General features: G+C 46.3%; 1 protein-coding gene across 3 annotated transcripts in view; it reads right to left on the bottom strand.

Annotated features, from left to right (window-relative positions):
• Positions 1-2293: 2293 nt before the first annotated feature.
• IKZF3 (IKAROS family zinc finger 3) overlaps positions 2294-21166 on the bottom strand; it is a 36096-nt gene continuing 17223 nt past the window's right edge. The window contains exons 4-8 of one of the 3 annotated variants that reach the window (XM_071450821.1): positions 18297-18557; positions 17457-17624; positions 16413-16529; positions 9623-9739; positions 2294-4758 (exon numbers count right to left, since the gene is read on the bottom strand). In XM_071450821.1, the coding sequence (XP_071306922.1) occupies positions 4052-4758; positions 9623-9739; positions 16413-16529; positions 17457-17624; positions 18297-18557 (1370 nt within the window). In that variant the 3' untranslated portion in view covers positions 2294-4051. The remainder of the gene's footprint in view (positions 4759-9622; positions 9740-16412; positions 16530-17456; positions 17625-18296; positions 18558-21166) is intronic. The other 2 variants (XM_071450822.1, XM_071450823.1) reach the window with 2 other exon arrangements.

Raw genomic sequence — 21166 nt, 5'->3', positions numbered from 1 at the left:
CCCAGTGCCCAGGGGAGCAGCAACAGGGCTGGAACTGGGGGAAATGGGGGGAGCCCCAGCCCCGCTCTCCCAGCCTTGCTCACGGCAGAGAGAGGGGGAACAGGGAGCTGCTGTGGGTGAGGGGGTCCCCAAGAGGTGGGGAGCACCTGGGTGATGTTTGAGGCTGAGGAGCATCACCTCCCACCTGGAGCATCCTCCGTGGCCTTGGAGCACCACTTCGAGCCCAGGGCTGTCACCTCCATCCCCGGCGGGTGCCGAGGTGGAGGCGCTGCTGCCGGGGCCGGAGCCGTGCGGGTTGGAAGTAGATTCTTCTAAAAACAATCGTCTGCTGGGACTTTCCTGTGGCCGGCGTGTGACAATTGCCAGCCGCTCCCCGTGTCCTCGATCCCCCGAGGATTTCGCTGCCAGGTGCCGACTCGCTGCCATGCAAATGCGGCGCCAGATTTAACCCGGCTGGAGGGGCTGGAGGGGCCGGTTCGGCTGCTCCCCGGGGGCTTCACTTCCCTCCCGGCGCAGCGAGGGGGGCATCAGGCGTGACACAAAGCTGCTGTCCCCGTGCTGGTGCCCCGGTGACAGTCACGGCCCCGCGTCCGGCTGGGAGCCGCGGGGTGGGTGCCAGAGCTGGGGACACTTGCAATGTCCCTTCCCGCTGTCGCTCAGCACAGAGCTGGCTCTGCTCACCCCCTGCCCCCCGGATTTAGGAACCCGACCCACGCGGAGGGTGGGAGAACGCCGGGGGCAGCGTGACTCAGAGCAGGGCTGGGGAATTGGGACACCCAGGAGGTGGGGGCAGTGACTCAGTGCTCCCGGGCACCGTCGGGTTTTGGGTGCTGGGGAGCTCCCCGCGGAGCAGGAGCCGGCCGGGATGCTCCAAGGATGCAGAGCAGCAGCCGGAAGTTTTTATGGGATTTTTTTGTGCGTTACGAAGCGTGTTTCAACACGAGGACAGGAGAAACGAGTTCCTCTGTGCTCTATCACGATTACAGCTATCAGCAGATAAGGATCTCTCTGTCACAACACCAACTGAAAGTTTCTGTAAGACTTTAAAGGGGTTTGGCTCCATGCAGGAGAAGGCTGAGGGGTTTTGGATCAAATAAATTCTTATTAAGGGACAAACCAGGATGGGAAGCCCTGAGCCCCCTTTGTCTCACCCAACCCTCGGAGGCTCCCAGCAGCAGCAGGGGAAGAGACCCTCAGTGTTCGTGTGGCTGGAAGGAAGTGAAGGGAAAAGAAAAAAAGGATCCTCTGACTTTCTTTTTTCTCGGCTTTTTTTCGTTTCTGTTTCTCAAGCGTGTCCAGCTCTTTGTGGCAGGAGGTGTCGGGGGGAATGAAAGAAGCGCGAACAACGTCAGGCTGGTAACGCAGGTGCTAAAAGGGCCGGGGGGTTGGTGTGAGCCTCCACCCTCCCTGCCGGGATGTTTCCATCTGCCTGACCCAGCCCGGGAACCACGAACCCACCCCACAGCCCCAGCGTGGGGCTGAGCTGCCCCCACCCCACAGCTCTCAGGTTCAACCGTTCCCCTGCTCACCAGAACCGTGTCCAACACCATTTTCCAGCAGTCAGAGGAGCAGATGATGTTATTTTACACCTCTGACTGTGTCAGTTACTCTATTGAGTAACAGGTTCTGCTGAGCACAGCCTCCACCATGGCTCAGCACCCCGAGATTCCATCATTCCTGTATCGTTTACAGGCAGCCCCAGCGCTCATTCCCACTCTTCAGCCTGCTCTGGTCACTCCCAGATCTGTTTTCATGGCTGGCAGAGTGGATATTTATTTACTGACATTAAGCACCAGAGGCTTGGTTCTTGGTGCTAAAAGCTCCTTCCCTGAACCTCCCTGCCCACTCTTGGGGTGTAATTTATAAGTAAATGAAGAACCAAGTGAGATGGACACACCAAGGCACTGGAGAATGCTTCAAACCTGTTCCAGACCAAAATAAACAAGCCAAGAGCAGAATAAATCAGGCTCTGAAGCAGTACCAGCAGTTTTCCCATCTGTTTTCTCAGACAAGGTGGTTACCAGAGCTCCTCCAAGCTCAGGGACCTGCCCTGGACCAACACAGCCCCTCAGCATCCAGACATGGCCCAGTGGGATTCCCATCTCCCAGGCCAGAGCAGCACTGTGGGACAGGGATGAATGATGGGGTGTGAAGGAACAATTAATATTCTTAAATGAATCCATTACCCAATCCACTTATGGAGAATGAGATTTTTTGGATGGCTCCAGGAGGTCTCTCTCTGTGGATTCCTTTAAGAACCTGCCCTTGCCTGCCCTCAAGTCAGGACATCATCATTATTTAAATATTTTATTCATTTATTGATAATTCTTTGGTCTTGAAAACTAAGCCATTGAAAAGCAAGCTTGTCACAAAATTAGAAATTGATAAAGACAACCACAATGTCCTAAAAATGTCGGACTTAGAAATGTCAGGGCAGCAGTGGAACCTCTGGAATTCCCTGGGACTGGGAATTCTCTCACTCCCTTTCCCTCTCTTTTCTGGGCCCAAAAGCTTGGCCCTTGGGGCTGACCCTTGGTGGAAGTGCAGCCTCCCTCACAGGAGGAGCATTGGTCACATTGTGACACAGGTGTTCACTTGGGGAGAGCCAACATGCACCTTCCTCATGATGGAGCTCTGGGAAACATCCTAAACCTGCTTTACAGCTCCACACACAACAGCAGAAGAGTTCAACCCCAGGGATGGCAGGATCCTGGATTAGCACTTCCACAGCACTCTGGATGCTCAGACACACTACAGGCTGATTTATCCCTCTCCAAATCCTCATTTCGTGGAAAACATGAATATAAATTTCTTATTGTATACCTTAAAATTCAGAGAGGAAATAACTGAGCCAAAAGAATTCAGAGGGAGGGATAAATTTCAGTATTTGTTGGCCCTCAGCTCTTCAACCTTCCCTCAGGGAAGTGATTGGATCACCAGGGATAACACAAAAGCAACACAGCTCTCAAACCACACAAGGGATGCAGAAAGTCCATCAGAACACTCCTAACTACAGGATACAAAAATATTTTGCAAAGATTAAACCTTCACTCAGCAAAGCCATTACCAAACCCCTCTCCAGCCCAGGGACACCAACACAGCTGTGGGGCCACGGGGAGATTCTGGAATTGTTGTAAAAACCAACTTCAAAGGGATGGCACCTGCTCAGGGTGTGGAGCTGTCCTGCTGTGGGTGTGGCTCTCACAGCCCTGCCTGGGGTCTCACCTGTCCACAGCCAGCCAGGACCAACCCGTGATGGCACAGCCACATGTCCTGCTGTGGGACACAGGCACAACACACAGCACAGCTTCATCCTCGTTCTTGGCAGCCATCAGAAAGGAGGAGTTTCCAGCAATGAAAATTGGGATTTCCTCCAGGCCACATGGATGAGCCAAGCAGTGACCTCACTGGGTATCCCAAAAATATGTACTGTTAAAAAATCCCAACCCCAAATAGGTCTCATTTCTTATTTTCATCTTACTGACTAAAGTAAGTCAGCAGTGGGGTAAGAAAAAGGAAAGTGTGCCACACTCTTGTTAGGGCTTAGGGGAAAAGCTTTAAAGAGGAATTAATAATCCCTCCCTTTTCCTGCCCTCGTTTTCCTTGTTTTGGTGATGAGCCACTGGGATTATAACTAGGAAAAGCTCCTCCAACACACCTCTGACTATTCACCTGAATGAGCAGGGGAATTGGCATGAAAACCTTTTGTGCTGACTTAAAGCAAACTCTATAAAAACAAACACGAGTTAAAAATTGAAAACATCATAAATGGCTCTGAAGTTTCACAAAAATAAAGTTAATATCAAAACCAGTCTCTGCTCCTGGTGTTTCCCACAGTCCCACTCACCACAGCAGCCAGGCAGAGATGCTACACAACACTGAATTATCGAGAAAAACAAATTTAAAAATGCGTCACCTCGTGACACACTTAAAACTGGCCTAGAAAAATACTCCAAAAAATTTTCATTACACTAATTAAACCCCCAACCAACCAACCAAGCCTCCCCTTTGACAGCAAACACACCCTTTGACCTTGGAAGAGCAGCTCCTTTCACTTGAGCACCACTCTGTGCTCCCCCCGAGCTATGTGCGAGGAGAACTCGTAGCGGTCGTGGCTGCGGTAGCCGCAGACGTTGCACTCGAAGGGGTCGCGGAAGCCGTGGCAGCCCATGTGGATGGTGAACATCACGTAATCCAGGAAGAGCACGCGGCAGTGGTCGCACCTGTACACCCCGATGGCCTCCCCTTCCTTGTTGATGACCTTGAAGGCGTCACGGGGGCAGATGGCCGGAGGCTTGATGATCTCGTAGGGCCTCGGGAAATCCTTCAGGGCCTGGAGGCCGTTGCGGGCGGGAGCCGCCGCCATCACCTGGCTCTGGTGGAAGGCGGGGTTGGGCCTCTCCTCGTGGTTGCTGTCAGTGTCTGTGGAGTCGTGGCCGCTGTTGTTGGGGGAAAGGCCCCTGTCGGATGACAGGCTCTTGTCCCTGAGGTGGCTCTTCTCGGGCTCGGTGCCGTTGGGGACGCTGGGGACGTCGGCGGCGCGGGGCAGCGGCAGCGGGTACAGGCTGCTGATGACGGGCACCATCTCGGCCGTGGGTGCTGGCGGCGTCTGCACGAGCGGGCGCAGGGCCTCGGCCCCCAGGTAGGTGATGGCGTTGTTGATGGCCTGGTCCATCATGCGCCCGTGCATCATCTCGCTCTCCTTCTCGTACAGGAAACTGGAGTTGTAATTGACATCGAAGCTGGGGCGTTTCTCACCTATGAGAGATCAGGGGTGATAATTACCTGAGTGGGTAAATGTTGGAATTCTGGACATCCCTCTGGCTGTCCTGGATTGCCCAAGCCCCTGCCAGGGGGCTCAGAGACCCTGGCACACAGCCCAAGAAACCTGTGATTTTGATTATGACCCATGGAAAAATTACCAACCTTATGTGAGGATCTGCGAGCCACAAAACTCTAAGTAGAATAATAATTAGTTTGTCATGGGGTGGAAAATAGATATTTTTGAAAAATAGATTTTTTTAGAATGGGGGTTCAGGGGGCAAGATGGAGGAATCTGGGTGTGTCCAGCCTTTCTCCTTCTTCTTGGCCTCCATCTTCTGCTGTGATTTTGGCACTTTTAGATTGGTTTAGAGTAGAAGCTCCCTGTCTAACATAGGTGATGGGTATTGGGAAGTTATGGTAAATAATGTACACGTAGTTTTTCGTACAAAAAGACAGCACTGCCCTGAGGGCATCAGAGTGTCTCTGTCTGACCTGCTGAAGGGACCTCGGCAGGCCAGAGAAAGAATTTTATAGATAAGAAAGAATAAAAAATCTTGAGACCAAGAACTGAAGAGCTCTGACTCCTTTGACTGCTGGGCTGGGAAAAGAGACTTTCTAACACATCTGGGGGTCACTCTGAGCAGCAGAAGTCCCAAGAGGTAAAGAGCTGTTTAAACCTTGTGATGACTTTTCTGAAGAGCAGAAATCTCTCTGGGAATGGGGCATGATATGTTCTCTGCTGAAAGAAGCTGTTCTTACACACAAGTAGCTTTTGGGTGGGGTATTTGTTTTTTCATATTTTTTTAAATCTCAGGCTTAGAAGCAAACCAGTCTACTAGAGGAGGTGGTGAGGGTACTTTCTGAGATTCATCTTTGACAAGTCCTTGGACACTGAAGTCAGTTTTCCCCACTGTCCTTTGACAACTACAGCTTCCTCTGCACCACACTTGGCTTCTTGGATCTCTACACAGGTATTCAGATAATCCAATACTGGCAGATATAAATATAAACACCCCACAGTTAGGGTCACTAGATACAGGGTTAGTGGGGAAAAAAAAAAAAAGTTTTCCTTTGAGTGTGCTGGGGCTTAGAAAACTCTGGACTGGACAGAAGAGGATGAGAGTGCACCTGAAATTCTGCTCACACCTCTCTGAGCAGCACAGTGCAACTCCTGTTTCTCTGTGCCAGCTGCAAGGAGGAAACAAACTGCACCCCAAAGGCACTGAAGGCATTTTGAAGGTGAATGTCTAGAAATAAGTAACTGAATTCTGTGGTTAATAAAAGCATAAGCTTGTTCATAGCTTAAAAAAAATACAAAAAAAAAAAAAAAAGACCAGATGAAAGGTTTCACATGCAAGTGACTCGCAAACATTAAATCCACGAATCTCTTGGTTACGGTAACTCAGTAACTCGAGTGGTGCAGATGTTTATCAGTCACCTGTCAACACCCTGACTCAATGTGTATGAAACTCTGGGGTTTCACTGCAGAGGCAGAAAACCAGGAGCTCACGTTTCTTTTTCTAAAACACTCCAAAAGGTTAAAGAACCACAAGAGTGTAACTGCTTCCAGCCCGCAGCACCACTCGCCGTCCAGCTTCACATGGAAGGAAACAAAATGCTGCAGTAGTTTTGGGTGACTCATAAAACCAGCTCCAGGCAAGTGAAAGATGTGAATAAATTGGGATTTAAGTAGAAAAAAAATAACAACAAAAGCAAAAATAGGCAAAACTCCCTAAAAATTTTGGTGCGAAGAGTCACTGTTGTAAAGTAAAATAAAGAAGTTTGATGTATGATCATAGGATTGTGGAATATCCTAACCAGGACCATTGAGTCCAACTCCTGAATGATCACTGAGGGTCTCATAGTGATTCCACTGTCCTGGTGGATTTTAAGGTCCCCCAGAAAAAGACTCTGAAGAGGAGCCTGGTGCAGAGGTGAAGAGTCAAATGTAGGGTCTGGTGGTCCCTGTCCTTGTGTGTGGGACTTGTAGTGGTGCACACGAGGCAGCTAGTGGGGATGGAAATGTGAAAAATAAAGTGGGAGAGACTCCTGGTGCTTGTCTGAATCTCTGCAGAGCCCTCCAATTATAATAAAGGGGTTTTTCTTCCAATCAATAGACTTCATTCAGAGAAACGAGCCAAACAAAGATGCCTTGTTAGTGCATATCCCTGTCCCTGCTTCCTGACTAAATGAGACATCAGCACTCATTCCCAGATTTCCCAAAGGATCCCTGCACTGGCCTGGCAGATCTGAGCTCTGACAGGGACAGCTCAGAAAGGCACAGGAGTCAGAGCAAGGTCGGGCAGCCTGCTCCTGGAAACATCCTTCCCAGGGGTACAGAGGGCTGAGGGGGAATGTTTGCACATGTAAGTTAACAAGAAAAATCATACAAGTCCTAGAAAAACAGCAAGTTTCAAAAATTTGGGGTTTTTTTTGCCTTTAGGTGATCTGTGATGGGTTCTCCAGCTTCTCTACACGATCACCTGTGTGTGCAGTGCCAGTTCATGCCATCCAGCACTAGCACAAATCCCAGAGGATCTGGGCCACACAGGAACTCTTTGGCTCACAGAGGAAACCCCAAACCCACTCGTTCTTCACATTAGGCTTATGCTGAGGGGGTGCATCCTGCTGCAGATGTGTTTAATAAAAGACATAAAGGTCAAGCTGCTGGTGATTGCACAATGAGAGAGCTGAAAAAATGCTAAAATAGAGGAAGCTAAAGGATTACAAACCCATTTCCATTAATATTGCTTTTTGAACCACAGCAAGACATGTAAGGGCCAAGCCCCACAGGTCTAGTTCCAATCCTGAGCACCAAAGAGACTCAGATGGAGTTTGCTGGTCTGGCTGTGCAGTGAGGCCACCTTTAGAAAGCCACACTAATGTAAAATAAATAAATGAGACCAGTTTTCATTAATGAAAGCCCAGTGCTACCCACCAAGCTCACTAAGAGCTCCATTGCCTTCAAAAACTGAGTTGGGTTCCTGTGTGGATGCATCCATCTGCTCACCTTTACCTGGATGGATCCAGCTGTGCTGCTTTCCCTGGATGGATCCAGATGTGCAGCTTTACCTGGATGCATCCATCTGCTCACCTTTACCTGGATGCATCCATCTGCACAGCTCTACCTGGATGGATCCAGCTGTGCAGCTTTACCTGGATGGATCCATCTGCTCACCTTTACCTGGATGGATCCAGCTGTGCAGTTTTCCCTGGATGGATCCAGCTGCTCACCTTTCCCTGGATGGATCCAGCTGTGCAGCTTTCCCTGGATGGATCCATCTGCTCACCTTTACATGCATGGATCCATCTGCTCACCTTTCCCTGGGTGGATCCATCTGCTCACCTTTACCTGGGTGGATCCATCTGCTCACCTTTACATGCATGGATCCATCTGCTCACCTTTACCTGGGTGGATCCATCTGCACAGCTCTACCTGCACGGATCCAGCTGTGCAGCTTTCCCTGGATGGATCCATCTGCTCACCTTTACATGCATGGATCCATCTGCTCACCTTTCCCTGGATGGATCCATCTGCACAGCTCTACCTGGATGGATCCATCTGCTCACCTTTCCCTGCATGGATCCAGCTGTGCAGCTTTCCCTGCATGGATCCAGCTGTGCAGCTTTACCTGCATGGATCCATCTGCTCACCTTTACCTGGATGCATCCATCTGCTCACCTTTACCTGCATGGATCCATCTGCTCACCTTTACCTGGGTGGATCCATCTGCACAGCTCTACCTGCACGGATCCAGCTGTGCAGCTTTCCCTGGATGGATCCATCTGCTCACCTTTACCTGCATGGATCCATCTGCTCACCTTCCCCTGGGTGGATCCATCTGCTCACCTTTCCCTGGATGGATCCAGCTGTGCAGTTTTCCCTGCATGGATCCAGCTGTGCAGCTCTACCTGCATGGATCCAGCTGCTCACCTCCACCTTGCTCTGGAGCTGGTGCACCCTGTGCTGGAGGTTTGGCTGCAGCAGCCCTGCCTGCCCTCCCAGCCCACACCTCTCCCACATGAGCCCCACTCAGAGGGTGAACTTTATATAGGGCCATAAAAAAAGAAAAAAACACAAAACACTGTTTACCTTATGTAACCCTACAAAGAGCACAAATAAGGCTTCATCAGCACCAATATTATATAACTGCTGACTAAGGGTTTTCCTTAGGACACAGGGCTGTATTTTATTTTCTTTAAAGGCAGGTTGATGAAATAAGACTGGCCAAGAGGGTCAGGTGTTTGCTGAAACCCAGAACCTGCCCAACGAGTATTTAAGATCCCCAACATGCAAAACTCTGATCGTGTTCAATTAAATGCAAAGAAAATACTATGGAAACATCTGCTTGCTAAATTACCACAAGAAAGGATTTGATATTTTTTAATCATACACAAATTTAGTAGAATGACTAAGAGAAATCCAATACTTTTCTGCCTTCAGGCCTTATTTCACACATGAATACTGCAGGAATCTTCAGCTCCTGTTGAGAAAACATTAACCTTCCTATTCTTTGCTTGTTCTAGATCCTAGTAGAGAACATTTCAAATACACAGGTACACAAATGGCACGTGGAAGCTCATAAAACATATTTATAAATCACCTCTATAAAGACACAAGGCACAACAGTGCCTTCCACCCAGTTTAAGCAGCCAACAGAGTTAATTATTTTTATTTTAATCAACCCCTTACAACAAATTGCTAAAACCCCATCACAAAAATCAGTGTTACTTTATTTTTTTTTGTATCAGATGCTAAGTTTGAGCAGGATATTTAAAAGAAGCAGAGGCATTGTACTGTTTGTTACCAACCCACACGTATTTAAGTGTTGCAGATGAAAAGGGGTTTTGTTCTTACCAATAAATTTCTGAGGCATTGAGCTTTTTCTCTTTGCCACGTTGCTCGCTAGCCTGTCCAGCACAAGGGCTCTTTCAGTCCCCATCTCTGCCTTGATGTGCCTTGCCTCCACGCTGGCTAGGTTGGAAAATGTGAAAAGGAAGGGAAAAAAAAGAGAGAGAAAAAAAAAACAACAAAACAACACGTAGGTGAAAAGGAAAAAAAAGAAAGATAAAAAAAAAAAGGAAGAGCTGACTGGTTTAATCTCCAATCGGCCACATAACTGGAGGAAACAGTTTGGAGATCTAATGCAAAGCTGGTTTTGCTTTTTCTGTCATTCCTGCTCTCTGGGCACCCGTTGTGGTCAGTGGCAGCACAGCCCCGAGCTGACTCAGGGGGGAGCACAAACCAGAACTGTCGTCAGCGAGAGGAAGTACATGAACTGGCTGGAAGGTTGGTTAAATTGCAGATGGAGACAGAAGCTCTGCTGGCCTTTCTTTTTTATTCTGAGTAAGGCTGGGTGACACCTGCACACTCAGTGTTTCGAGCTGCAGGAGGAGACATTCAGTGTTCCTGCTTAACTTTTCAGATATCAGTCAGAGATGTCTTAACGAATCACTAAGAAACTTGTATGATATATATCAGTGTTCCAGTAAAATAAAAGCAATAAAGCCTTTGAAAAGTCAAAATTTCTAACTCTTTTTTCCCCAGGTGTTTCTGTCACTTAATATTTTTCCCTAAATGTGACAGCTAAAACTAACTGCCAATGTTTCCTCTGTGTTTTAAAGCTTGTTACAACCTCCCAAATTTCTAATTTTTGGGTAAGTACCTGTGCCCTGTGATGACTCCCTTGAGATTAGGCCAATTAAAGCTCTTCCCATTTTCCAGAGCTCTCCTCAGCTGTGCTAAGCAGTGCCCAGCACTGCACAGAAGCTGTGCTTGTTCTCAGCTCCTGGAGGCTGCAGAGGCCTTGAGCTGGAGAGCTGCCACCTCATATCGCTACTACCACACTAATACTGATCGTAACTGCTGTGGCTTCCCCCCCAAACCCTGCTCAAACCTCAACAACACCCATCTGGACTGCTGCTTTTATGTGAAAAATTATAATGAAGAATAAATTCATTGCTAAAAGTACCAGCGGCAGGGATCACTGTGCTGAGAACTGGACACATCTTAATGCATGTCCAAGTCTGTAGGAGATGGGATCTGCAAGGTGAGGATATAATTCTTCTGTGTTTTAAAGCTTGTTACAACCTCCCAAATTTCTAATTTTTGGAAAAGTACCTGTGCCCTGTGATGACTCCCTGGGGATTAGGCCAATTAAGGCTCTTCCCATTTTCCAGAGCACCCAATGAGAGGTGATTGACTTTCCCAAGGTGGTATAAAAGGTTGGATCTCACTGTGAAAGAGTCCTGGTGGCTGTGTTACTGTACATACACCAACAAATCTAAATATAGAATCATGGAAACATGGAATGATTTTAGTTGGAAAGGACCTTGAAGATCATGGCATGGTCATGGGCACCCTCCATTACCCCAGGTTGCTCCAAGCCTTGTCCAGCCTGGTGCTGGACATTTCCAGGGACAGTCACAGCCTCTCTGGGCAAGCAACTTGTGCCAGGGCCTCACCACCCTCCCAGGAAGAATTTCCTCCAACCATCCTATCCAACCCTGCCCTCTGGCAGTCTAAAACCATTGTCCCTTCTCCTGTCACTCCCTGCCTGTTATAAAAATCCTTCTGCTTCCTTTTTATAACCCCCTTAAGGCACTGCTAGGCCAAAGTCAGGCCTCCCTGAATACATGAAGCATAACCTAAGTAAGAGACAAGCAGTGCCAGAGGAAAGTGGTAGGAACACTTTGATATCTTCAGTCCTACTAAACACAGATTTATTGAGTAGCAGACTTAAATTTCTGTTTGCCCAGTAGAGCAAGTGCTGAAAGTGCAGCTTCATCCTTCCCAGCCCTGTGCAGCCTTTCCCTGAGCATTTCAGTCTGTCCTCTGTACCTGTTTGTCAGTGCTGCTCCTGATAACAGGAGTTTCAGTCAGCACAAACCATGACTCACCAAACCTCAGCCAGAACTATTTGTTCATGTTTGTTCAGCAGTTTGAAAACATCAAGTGTTTCAGAGGTGCTTGGTGCTACAAATATGAGTCAGGGAGGATGGGATAACAGGGCCTGGCTCTGCTTGGTCACAGTCCTGGAACTTTGGGATGTACGTGACAGCTCTGTGCAGGGCATGGAGTGCCTTGAAGGCAATAACACTGCTCTTCTAGTCTCAGTTTTATTCTAAATTACTCCAGTGTGTTTGGAGGTTCCCATAAATGTATTCATCCCTGCTCCCAGCATAAAATATCCAAATGCACAAAGTGAGACAAAACACCAGGTTAAGGTGACACTCTGAGGGGAAGGGAGGGAGGTAAAGTGTAATCACCTGCTTGGGTTTGGGCCAAAAGCTCTAGTTTGGTCTTGAAAATTATAGGGTTTTTAATGTCAGGACTTCAGTTTAATTCTCATGCTCCAAAGCCTGGAATATGCAGCTTTATATTAACTTTAGATGACTGTAGTCCAAGGTTTGAACCAGCCCCAAACCCAAAGCCTCATAATCTTGGCTGGATCATTGCACAAGTCATAACAGCAGTAATCTAAATTTTAAAAACCCCCACAAATGGTGTACTCAAAAGTGTACTTTTTTCTTTGCAAAGAAAAAATAAAGAAAACATGATTCACCCATATCATAAAAGCATCTCCCTGATCCCTTCTTTAGTTTTATGATTTTGTTGTTCTAGCTCCTCCTTTCCTCAGTCTTTACCTCCAGGAGTTGCACTCTGAGGAGCCATGTGCTGCTCTAGTAAAGCTTTAATTCCACATTTTCAGGTTGTTTTTCCTTATCCTGGCAGGACTCAGCTCAGAGCTGCTCTCAGCCCTCCCAGCCCCAGGAGCACACTGGAAGCTGCACGTAGCACATCAGGGGTGACTTGTCAACGTTATTTATGTGCCACCAAGGGAACTTTAATTGTTAAATTAATGTCAGGAGGGCAGATGAGGGCTTCCTGCAGGAATAACAGAGCCTTTCCTCAGAGGAGATCTGCAGAGACAGTAACTATTGACCTACATAACATGCTCTGGGACTTCTGTAGAATCAATCCTGCAGGTTCATGGTTCTCTGCTCTTTAATTTTAATGCTGAGGGTCTTTGCCTTCTCATTAATATTTTTGACTCCTTGCTACTGGCTATTTTTTCCTAAAGAAAAAAATAATCTTTATTTATGGGCCACATAAGGTCTTTGATGACATTTCCACAAGCTGGCCTTAGGGAAGCAATGTCTGCTCCCAGTGAGATGAAGGTGGTTATACAGGTTCTCATCCACAACACTGCTCTCTCTACCCAGAAACAAACTGAAAATTATCTCATCCAACTTCTTCCTCTGGATCACATCTTAAACAATTCAAGAATAATATTTAGCTTTTAGGAAAAAGTTTTTTAATCACTCCAAATTCTCTAAAGACTACTCAAATATAGAGAAGTAATCACACCCTGTGTCCCTCTTCAATTCTCCTCCCTCTGGATGATTCCACTGCACACGGTAATTTAAACAAGTAATTATCTCACTGTAACATGGATCTAAAAATAAAATTCAGACTGGATTAACAGAAATGGTCAAGTGCTTTGCTCAAAATCACACTGAGAAAAAAACAAATACAGAAAATCCAGACTTCCAAAGCACTGCACAGCAGCCTGGAATCTCGGGTTATCCTGCAAGCTCAGGGCTCTGTTGGCTCAACTGCAAAGCCAGAAAGCAAAAAAAAAAACCTCTCTGAGCATGCTAAAAGAAATTCTCAGCTTAAATAAATCCCTTTCTTGGTCAGATCTGATCAGTGGCTCTGGAATTACATGGCAAGTTGAGCTCCTAAGCATGGAATTTTCTCTGGTGTAAAGATGGGGTTGATCTCACCACTTTGACAGCTGGGAGCCCCTCTCCTGCTCAGCCAGCACCAGGGCTGAGGATGAGCTTCCCTGAGCCCCCTGATGTACACCTCAGAGTAGATTTCAGGTGTAATCCTGCCTGGATAAAGCACTTCCAGAGGACCATTTTCCTGCCACTGTGAGTTATCCATTAGGAAAGACTCTTCAGGTTGGCCTGTGAGTGCTGGGTGAGGAGCCACCTCTCCAAAGGTGCTGTCCCCTGGCCATCCTGGGTTCACTGAGTGGTTTGGGTTGGGAGGAACCTAAAGCATCACCTTGTATCACCCCCTGCTATGGACAGGGACACTTTCCTCTAGCCCAGGTTGCTCCAAGCCTTGTCCAACCTGGCTTTGAACACTTCCAGAGATGGGACATCCATCTCTGGGCCACCATGTCACCCTGCAGCTGGAGAGAGAGCTGCTGCTGTCCCAGCCCCAAGCTCACACCAGCACTCACTCTGCACTGAGCTGTTTCCATAGTGTGGTTTCTGCCACACCAACCAATGTGAGCAGAATTTTTAGAATGTGCAGATAATGTTAGCAAAGCCCTCAAGTACAGAGCTGAAATTAGAGGCATTGTTTCCTGTAGCATCTCTGTGTGGTCACTCAAGAAGGGAGAGTGGAACGGAGTTTGGTGATTGTGCAATGAGAAAAACGTGAGAGAGATGGTTATCAGGGACAATGCTCCAACTATATTACATGAAACTTCTCTTTTAGAAATATTTCCACATTTAGAACATGCAAGCATGGCACTGAAAAGCAAATAGAATGGTTATTACTGTCCTGATGCTTTTAAATATTTTAATCAGTTAGGAATGATGGCATGTAGAGCACTTTTGGGTCTAAAGATGGCTCCATGTGAGAATTATAGAATTATGGAATGGTTTGAGTTGAAAGGGACCTTAAAGGTCACCCAGTTCCACCCTCCTGCCATGCACAGGGACACCTTCCACCAGACCTGGTTGAGAAGCTTGAGGGGAACTCAGAAAAACACCAAAATTCAAAGTGATGCAGAGAAGTAGGGAAAGGATCAGTAATGGAAAGAGGATGTTTACTAAACACAAATGTAAAGTGCTAAAATTAGGGGGGGGGAAAAGAAACACAGCAAATGACTGCCTGAGAGTCTTTCCAGCTTTCCCTCTCCCTGGTTCTGCCACCCAGCATCCTGTCAATACCAGGGAATTAGATGGAGTTCTCATTTTTCATAAAATTTCCTAAGAACGCTGCAGTAAAGGTGTGAAGGTCTCCAAGGCAGGGCAGCAGCCACCTCTTAGAATTTCCATTCCCTGTGACCAGTTCAGGCTCCCTGCAGTGCTGCAGCAAGAGCTGCACCACAGGCTTGGGGTAAGGGGGGAATGTTGCTGTTCTGAAATGCATCTAAACCATGAGAATAACTTCAAAGCAGAAACCTGCACCAGGTCTCATGTTTTCCTTTTTCACAGCTGGACACTTTGGGTGATGGCCATGGTGTTGTACTGTAACACAAACCACATTATAACGTGTAAAGGTTCTCACCAAAACCAAAACTTGGTGATGAGCTGATTACCAGTAACTTTTACAAATACTGTAAGAAATATGTCACTATGACAAGAAGAGAGCCCCCTCAAAACTATAAAACTCTTAAAAATCTCTATGAAACACTTTGGTAAGTCATGGTTCTCTGGGAGGTTTCCTGCATGTGTCACAAAGCCTGAAACACCAACCTACACTCTCTGCACAGTGCAGGGATTCCTGTACCCAAGATTTTATCACATATCAGTGGCTCTTCACACTGATTTTTAGGCCTGGCTTGTGATGACTCCTGCAAAATCTTGTCCTTACTGTTGTGGATAGAGTTATTAGGAGGAAATTCCTCCCTGTGAGGGTGTTGAGGCCCTGGCACAGGTTGCCCAGAGAAGCTGTGGCTGCCCAGGAAGTGTCCAAGGCCAGGTTGGACAAGGCTTGGAGCAACCTGGGTTAGTGGATGGTGTCTCTGCCTATGGCACTGGATGATCTTCAAGGTCCTTTCCAACCCAAACCCTCTATGATTCCATGTTTCCATTATTTGGTGTTTTTTCAAGGCTGTATAGCAAAAGATGGGAGCCTGAATTGTGAAACTGTGGCCTCAGCTCTTAGATCAGTCATGAAGTTCTTTGGGAGGTCACAGCCACTCCTTGGCTCTGAATGGGAAGAGCAATTTTTTCCTGACTTACTGGTATGTCATGAGATCCAAATCACACAGTTCATTTTAGGATTTGAGCAGTTCAGGTGAAGCAGGGACAAAGATTATGGTGATTAGTTTTCACCAAAGTATTTTGGAACTGCAGCACTGAGACTGCAAAATGGAAAATAAGAAAAAAAAAAAGTTTTGATACATTTCATCTTTTCCAAAGGCAGCTCTATATTCAAAGCAGCCTCTCACTCTCTCCTAAGCTGATCTGTCAGTGATTTTTGGGGTACCACTCCCTTTGTATGCCCTGGATCCAAGTCACTAAAACTGGTGCAAATTCTAACAGAAAAGGAACCATCAAACACATGGTTGTCAACAACTCATCCTGTAAAATGAGCTACATAACAGCATTAATGTAGGAATAATTTAACTCACTGAGCATCACCTCCAGAAATGCTGGGTACAAAGTATTTTAGATGTTTTACACAAAGTAACACTTAAAGAAAAAAGTGATTAAAGTAAAAGCGCCTGAGGGCTACGATGAACCAGCCCGTTTAGAACATTACAGCCCCTCAGGTTACTGAAAAGGAGTGTAGGAAAAGCTGTTCTCAGGCTGTGGGTTAACAGCTCACCAGATGATCTTTTATAAGCCCTGTAATGTACTGAAACCCCAAAACCACTGCAATGTGATAAACTCACCAGCCTCACACATGCCAGCGTTCTGCAGGTAAGTCCGGCACCGCTCCTTGTGCTCCTCTAACGAGCTCCTCTGCTTGTAGCTCCTTCCACAAAACTCACATTTATATGGCTTCTCCACTAGAAAAAGAAACAATAAAAGAATTAAAATAACCACAAGAGACCACTAAAACACTGTCTTGCTTGAAGCATGTTGCTGATGGGGGACAGCACTACACTGCTGGTCTTGATTAAATCAGAATCTCATTTATCCTTGGCAGATAAGATAAATTTAAACTTTGATTCTTTGTGAGGTTGAACTTTTTTCTGTACAGTGCAGTGCAGAGATAACACCTATAATTTAGAATCAATGTTTTCTTTCTGAGCCCATGTAGAACACAGGATAAAGACAAATTCAAGGGCAAGCACAGCCTGGCTCCTGCAGAACTGGGGTAGCTAAGACTGAGTTATACCTGACTTGAAATCCAAGTCACCTCAGCTCTGTGCCTCCATTTCCCCATCTGTAACATGGACAGAACACCCTACCAGGCTTAAGAATAAACATCTGTTGAGCATTTTAAGAGATTCAGATGAAAGGCACTACACCACAGTGAGGTGGCAATAGTCATCTGCCTGCAATTATGCTCCTGGGATTTTCCTCACAGCTCAGAATGGGATGGGAGGAAATCCCAGCAAAGCACATCTCACACTCTCCTCAAGTTCAGAGCTTGCTGGCACAGCCAGCTGCACTCATATGAAAATGAGCTGACAAGGTGGTGATGGGTTAAAGGTTGGACTTGATGATCTTGGAGGTCTTTTCCAACCAAAACAATTCTGTGAAAACACCATGGAGTTATTTGTGCAAGCAGGTTTGTGGGCTGTGACATGGTTCCCATGGCCCTTCTCTCTGCACCAAGAGCAGAGCCAGTTCCAGAAGCACCAGTGAGTGGTCACTGCTCTGTGTTGAGCCTTTCACAGGCTGAGCAAACCTCGCTGTCTGTCTTTTGCACACCGAGTGTCCCAGTGACACACATCCAAACCACATGGAGTGCCTGTGAAGTCACTTACCAGAATGTGTCCTTAAGTGACCCGTAAGCGCATCCCTCCTCTGGCAGGCATAACTGCACAGGTGACACTTAAAAGGTTTTTCCCCTGTGTGTAGTTTAATGTGGCGGAGGAGGTTTCCCTTCTGAGTAAAGGAAGCTCCGCACTGATTACACTGGAATGGCCGTTCACCTTAAAATGACATACAGAAAAGGACATTTAATGGTTACGTGGGTATCATGCTGTCCTCTGCCTTTTTGGAAGAGGAAAGAATGAGATATTGGATTGATTTCTTTCTATAGAAACACACAGAGTGTGGCTTCAGTGGGAGGGAGGTGCAGCTCTGGTGTCAGAGCTGCTCGTAGCATATGTAGGACTATGGAAAGCACTGCACAGTTCTTCCATGGAAAGAAGCGCTCTGGAGGAGGCTGATTCCAACAAGCCAGCAATTTTTAGAAGGAAAAAAAAGTCTTATCTTACTGCAGGCTGAAACTTAAGATGCTCATTGGTTTGTTGCCAAAGTATGGCACAGAGAGAAATTTATATACAGACTGAAAATGGCAGCACAAAACCAAATTAACTTTTGCTTTGTGCCAGAAATACTGCATTACATAGTGCCTTTCATCCAAAATTCTTAAAATGCCTCACCAACTTGCTTTTAATACTATTCAATCCTGATAAGAAGAAAGGTGGGTAAAGTGAGGCACAGAACATCGAGTAACTTGATAAAGATCACACGTGGCGTCAAGGACGGAACAAGGAAACCCTGATTTTGGTATCCTTTTTAAAAAGAACTAGTCTAGATTAAAAATTATCTTATTTTCAGTACTCCAGCTCTTACAAGAACAACAGAGGGATATTTACCAGTGTGGCTACGCTTATGAACCATCAAGACATTGAGGCTAATGCAGGCTAATCCACAGATATCACAATTCATCTTTCCACTAGCTGGCCTGACGTTGTCATATGAACCCGAGTGTCTTTCCAGTTTAATGCTCTCATATTCGTTATATTCTCTGGGATATGTGTAAGGCAGTTCAGATTCTTCCAGGTTTTCCATTGGCTCGGAATTTAAAGCACTCTCCTCTCTTTCACTGTATTCACCTTTCACTTTAATCACATCATCTGCAGGTAAAACAAAGCACAGGAGTGAAAAAAGGCTGATCTTATCCACCTTTAGGAAAAAAATGCACTAAAGATTATATAAAACAACAGTATCAATCTTCCTAGAAGTTTTATTGAGCTATGCAGATGAAGAAATGAAGTTAAGATGTGGAACTTCACAGGTCATGGACACTTAGTGATACTCACAGTGAGGTAACCCTTGAAAGTAATTAACCTGCCTGGTAATTATCTTTGATGGAGAACTTCCTTCTACAGATTATGAATGTATAATACAGTACAAATATATCCTGAAATTACTAGCCAGGATTCAAAAGAAAGCACTTTTTCACACCACTCACAAGTATTATTTTTATAGAAATCAGCATTTCAGGTTGCTTCTGTGAATTGGAAATACAGAAAGACATAAATTAAATAAGTCATTTTATTTCATAACTTATAGCTTCTTGTAGAACCTCTGGTGCTTAGAACTAGCCTAGGAAATATGTCTGATTAGTGCAGGACTCCCAGCTCTCCCATGGGATAGATTCTCACTAGTTAAGCCTCACCAATAATCCCAATTTTCACTTGCAAATCACAGTTTTTATCCATAGCTTCAGACGTGTGAGGAGCAGTCAATAATCTTGATTTACTATGTGAGTAAAACTAGCAGAGACAGGGTAAGGGTTTCCTGAGAAATAAATGTATCCCAGAAATGCCAAAAGATTTTCCTGATTTTGTGAGGATGTGGCAAAGAACCTGACACCTGAAGATCAGCATCCATGGCTTTCAAACAGGTTCCTTCCTGGACCTGTAGCCAGTCCAGAGGAATCCAAAGGCATGGCCTAAATGAATGCAGCTCCATGACAAAGGTGGATGTAACAGGCAGCTAATGATTTACTCAAGAGTGAAAATGCAAGCAAATTGGTCACACTGTAGAAACAACTGATGATTCCCAGCTTAGGGTGCTGAATTTCCTTTCCACAATTAACTCCAACACTACCAGCACTTCCATTAAAATCATTGATAACTGCCAGGACAGCTTTTTTCTGCTTAAAGCTGGCTGAGAAAGTTGGGGCAGCCTGGAGAAGAGAAGGTTGTGTGGAGACCTCACAGCACCTTCCAGTGTCTGAAGGGGTCACAAGAGAGACAAAGAGGGACAATTCATCATCAGCTGGAGTGACAGGATGGGAGGGAATGGCTTTAAGCTGAAAAAGGGAAAATTTGTGTTGGATATATGGGAGAAACCCCTCCCTGTGAGGGTGGGGAGGCCCTGGCACAGAGAAGCTGTGGCTGCCCCATCCCTGGGAGTGTCCAAGCCAGGCTGGATGGGGCTTGGACCAGCCTGGGAGAGGGGAAGGTGTCCCTGCCCAGGACAGGGGGTGGGACTGGATGAGTTTTAAGGTCCTTCCAACCCAAACCATTCCATGGTTTTCTGACAAGAGACAGATTTAAGGTCGAAACTCAAGTTGTGCCTCAAGCTACCGAGTGAAGAGGAGCAGCATGAGATGAAGCACATGGCTTCCTGTTTGAGCCTTGTTCTCTGGCCACCTGCTCCTCCCTCTAGCCCAGGATCAGACAGTTCAATCTGGCACTGAATCACTTGTCCCTTCTCCAAAGTACAGAACATGAACTGCTGAATATGTATTAGCTCTGGTTCTGAGTAATAAACCACATCAAATGCCGAGAACAAACAATGGGTGGCAGTGAAAATGAGGTGGTGACATAAAAGCAACATTGAAAAACAAAGATCTGGCAACCTAGAATTTGATAAAATCCACATTTTCAGCTACATTTTAGGGAGAAAATCACTCCTCTGTCCTAATTGATTGTATTAAGCCCTGCCAGTCTGTCTGACTTTGGGCTGAGCTGGGGGAAAGAGGTGGGTGATGGTTTCTTTCTCCTAAACAAGACCTCCCATAGTGTGGAAAACTCTGAGATCCCTCTCGTGCTCTCCTTGGATGGGGATATTGATGGAAAAAAGGGGTTTTCTCCCATACTGTGTGTTTTTATCCTCTATCCTGGAAAATATTTGGATTTTGCTGCCGGGATTTGCTGCCCCAGCCCTGGATGAGCTCAGGTGGGTTCAGGTGTTTTCTCAGTGGATCACAGGGAGCTCCAGATTCACCCAAAAATGGGCTGTTTTTCTTTGTGGATCCTTCAATCCTTCAGTAGCAGCTCTGCTTCACATCCCACAGATTCCTGCTTCCACAGGAACAGGGCTTCCTCTGCAGGTGCCTTCTGCTGCCAACTCCATGTCCAACGGTGCGAGGGTGATCTTGTTATCAAGATTCTTTCAAAATTAGTTTATACAACCATTTTCATTTTCCAAGGAAAAATGATTGCCAGTTGCTGAAAGGAGATTTCAACACCCATCCCTTTCCCAGGAGGCAAAAAAAAAAAAAAAAGATTTTTTGGTTGTTTTTTTCCCTCTCAAAAGGAGGCTGTTCCAAAATAATTTGCTACATCCTGCCCAGCATGGTAAAAGGAAGTACCCAGTGCAGCTGCACCTTGTTGGTGCTTTCAGAAACAATTTCAATTCCCACTTTCTACTCAACGTCTCACCTTTCGTCTGCATCTCACGCAGTTTTCAGCAGTGGAGGCCAAGCTGTGACCTCCAGCAGAGGCTTCTG

The sequence above is a fragment of the Agelaius tricolor genome, unplaced genomic scaffold, assembly GCF_023055355.1.
Source record: "Agelaius tricolor isolate 1412-34295 unplaced genomic scaffold, bAgeTri1.0.p SCAF_31, whole genome shotgun sequence".
Classification (NCBI taxonomy): Eukaryota; Metazoa; Chordata; class Aves; order Passeriformes; family Icteridae; genus Agelaius; species Agelaius tricolor.
Note: the sequence above shows the minus strand (reverse complement) of the source record. Positions and strands in the feature narration are given on the sequence as shown.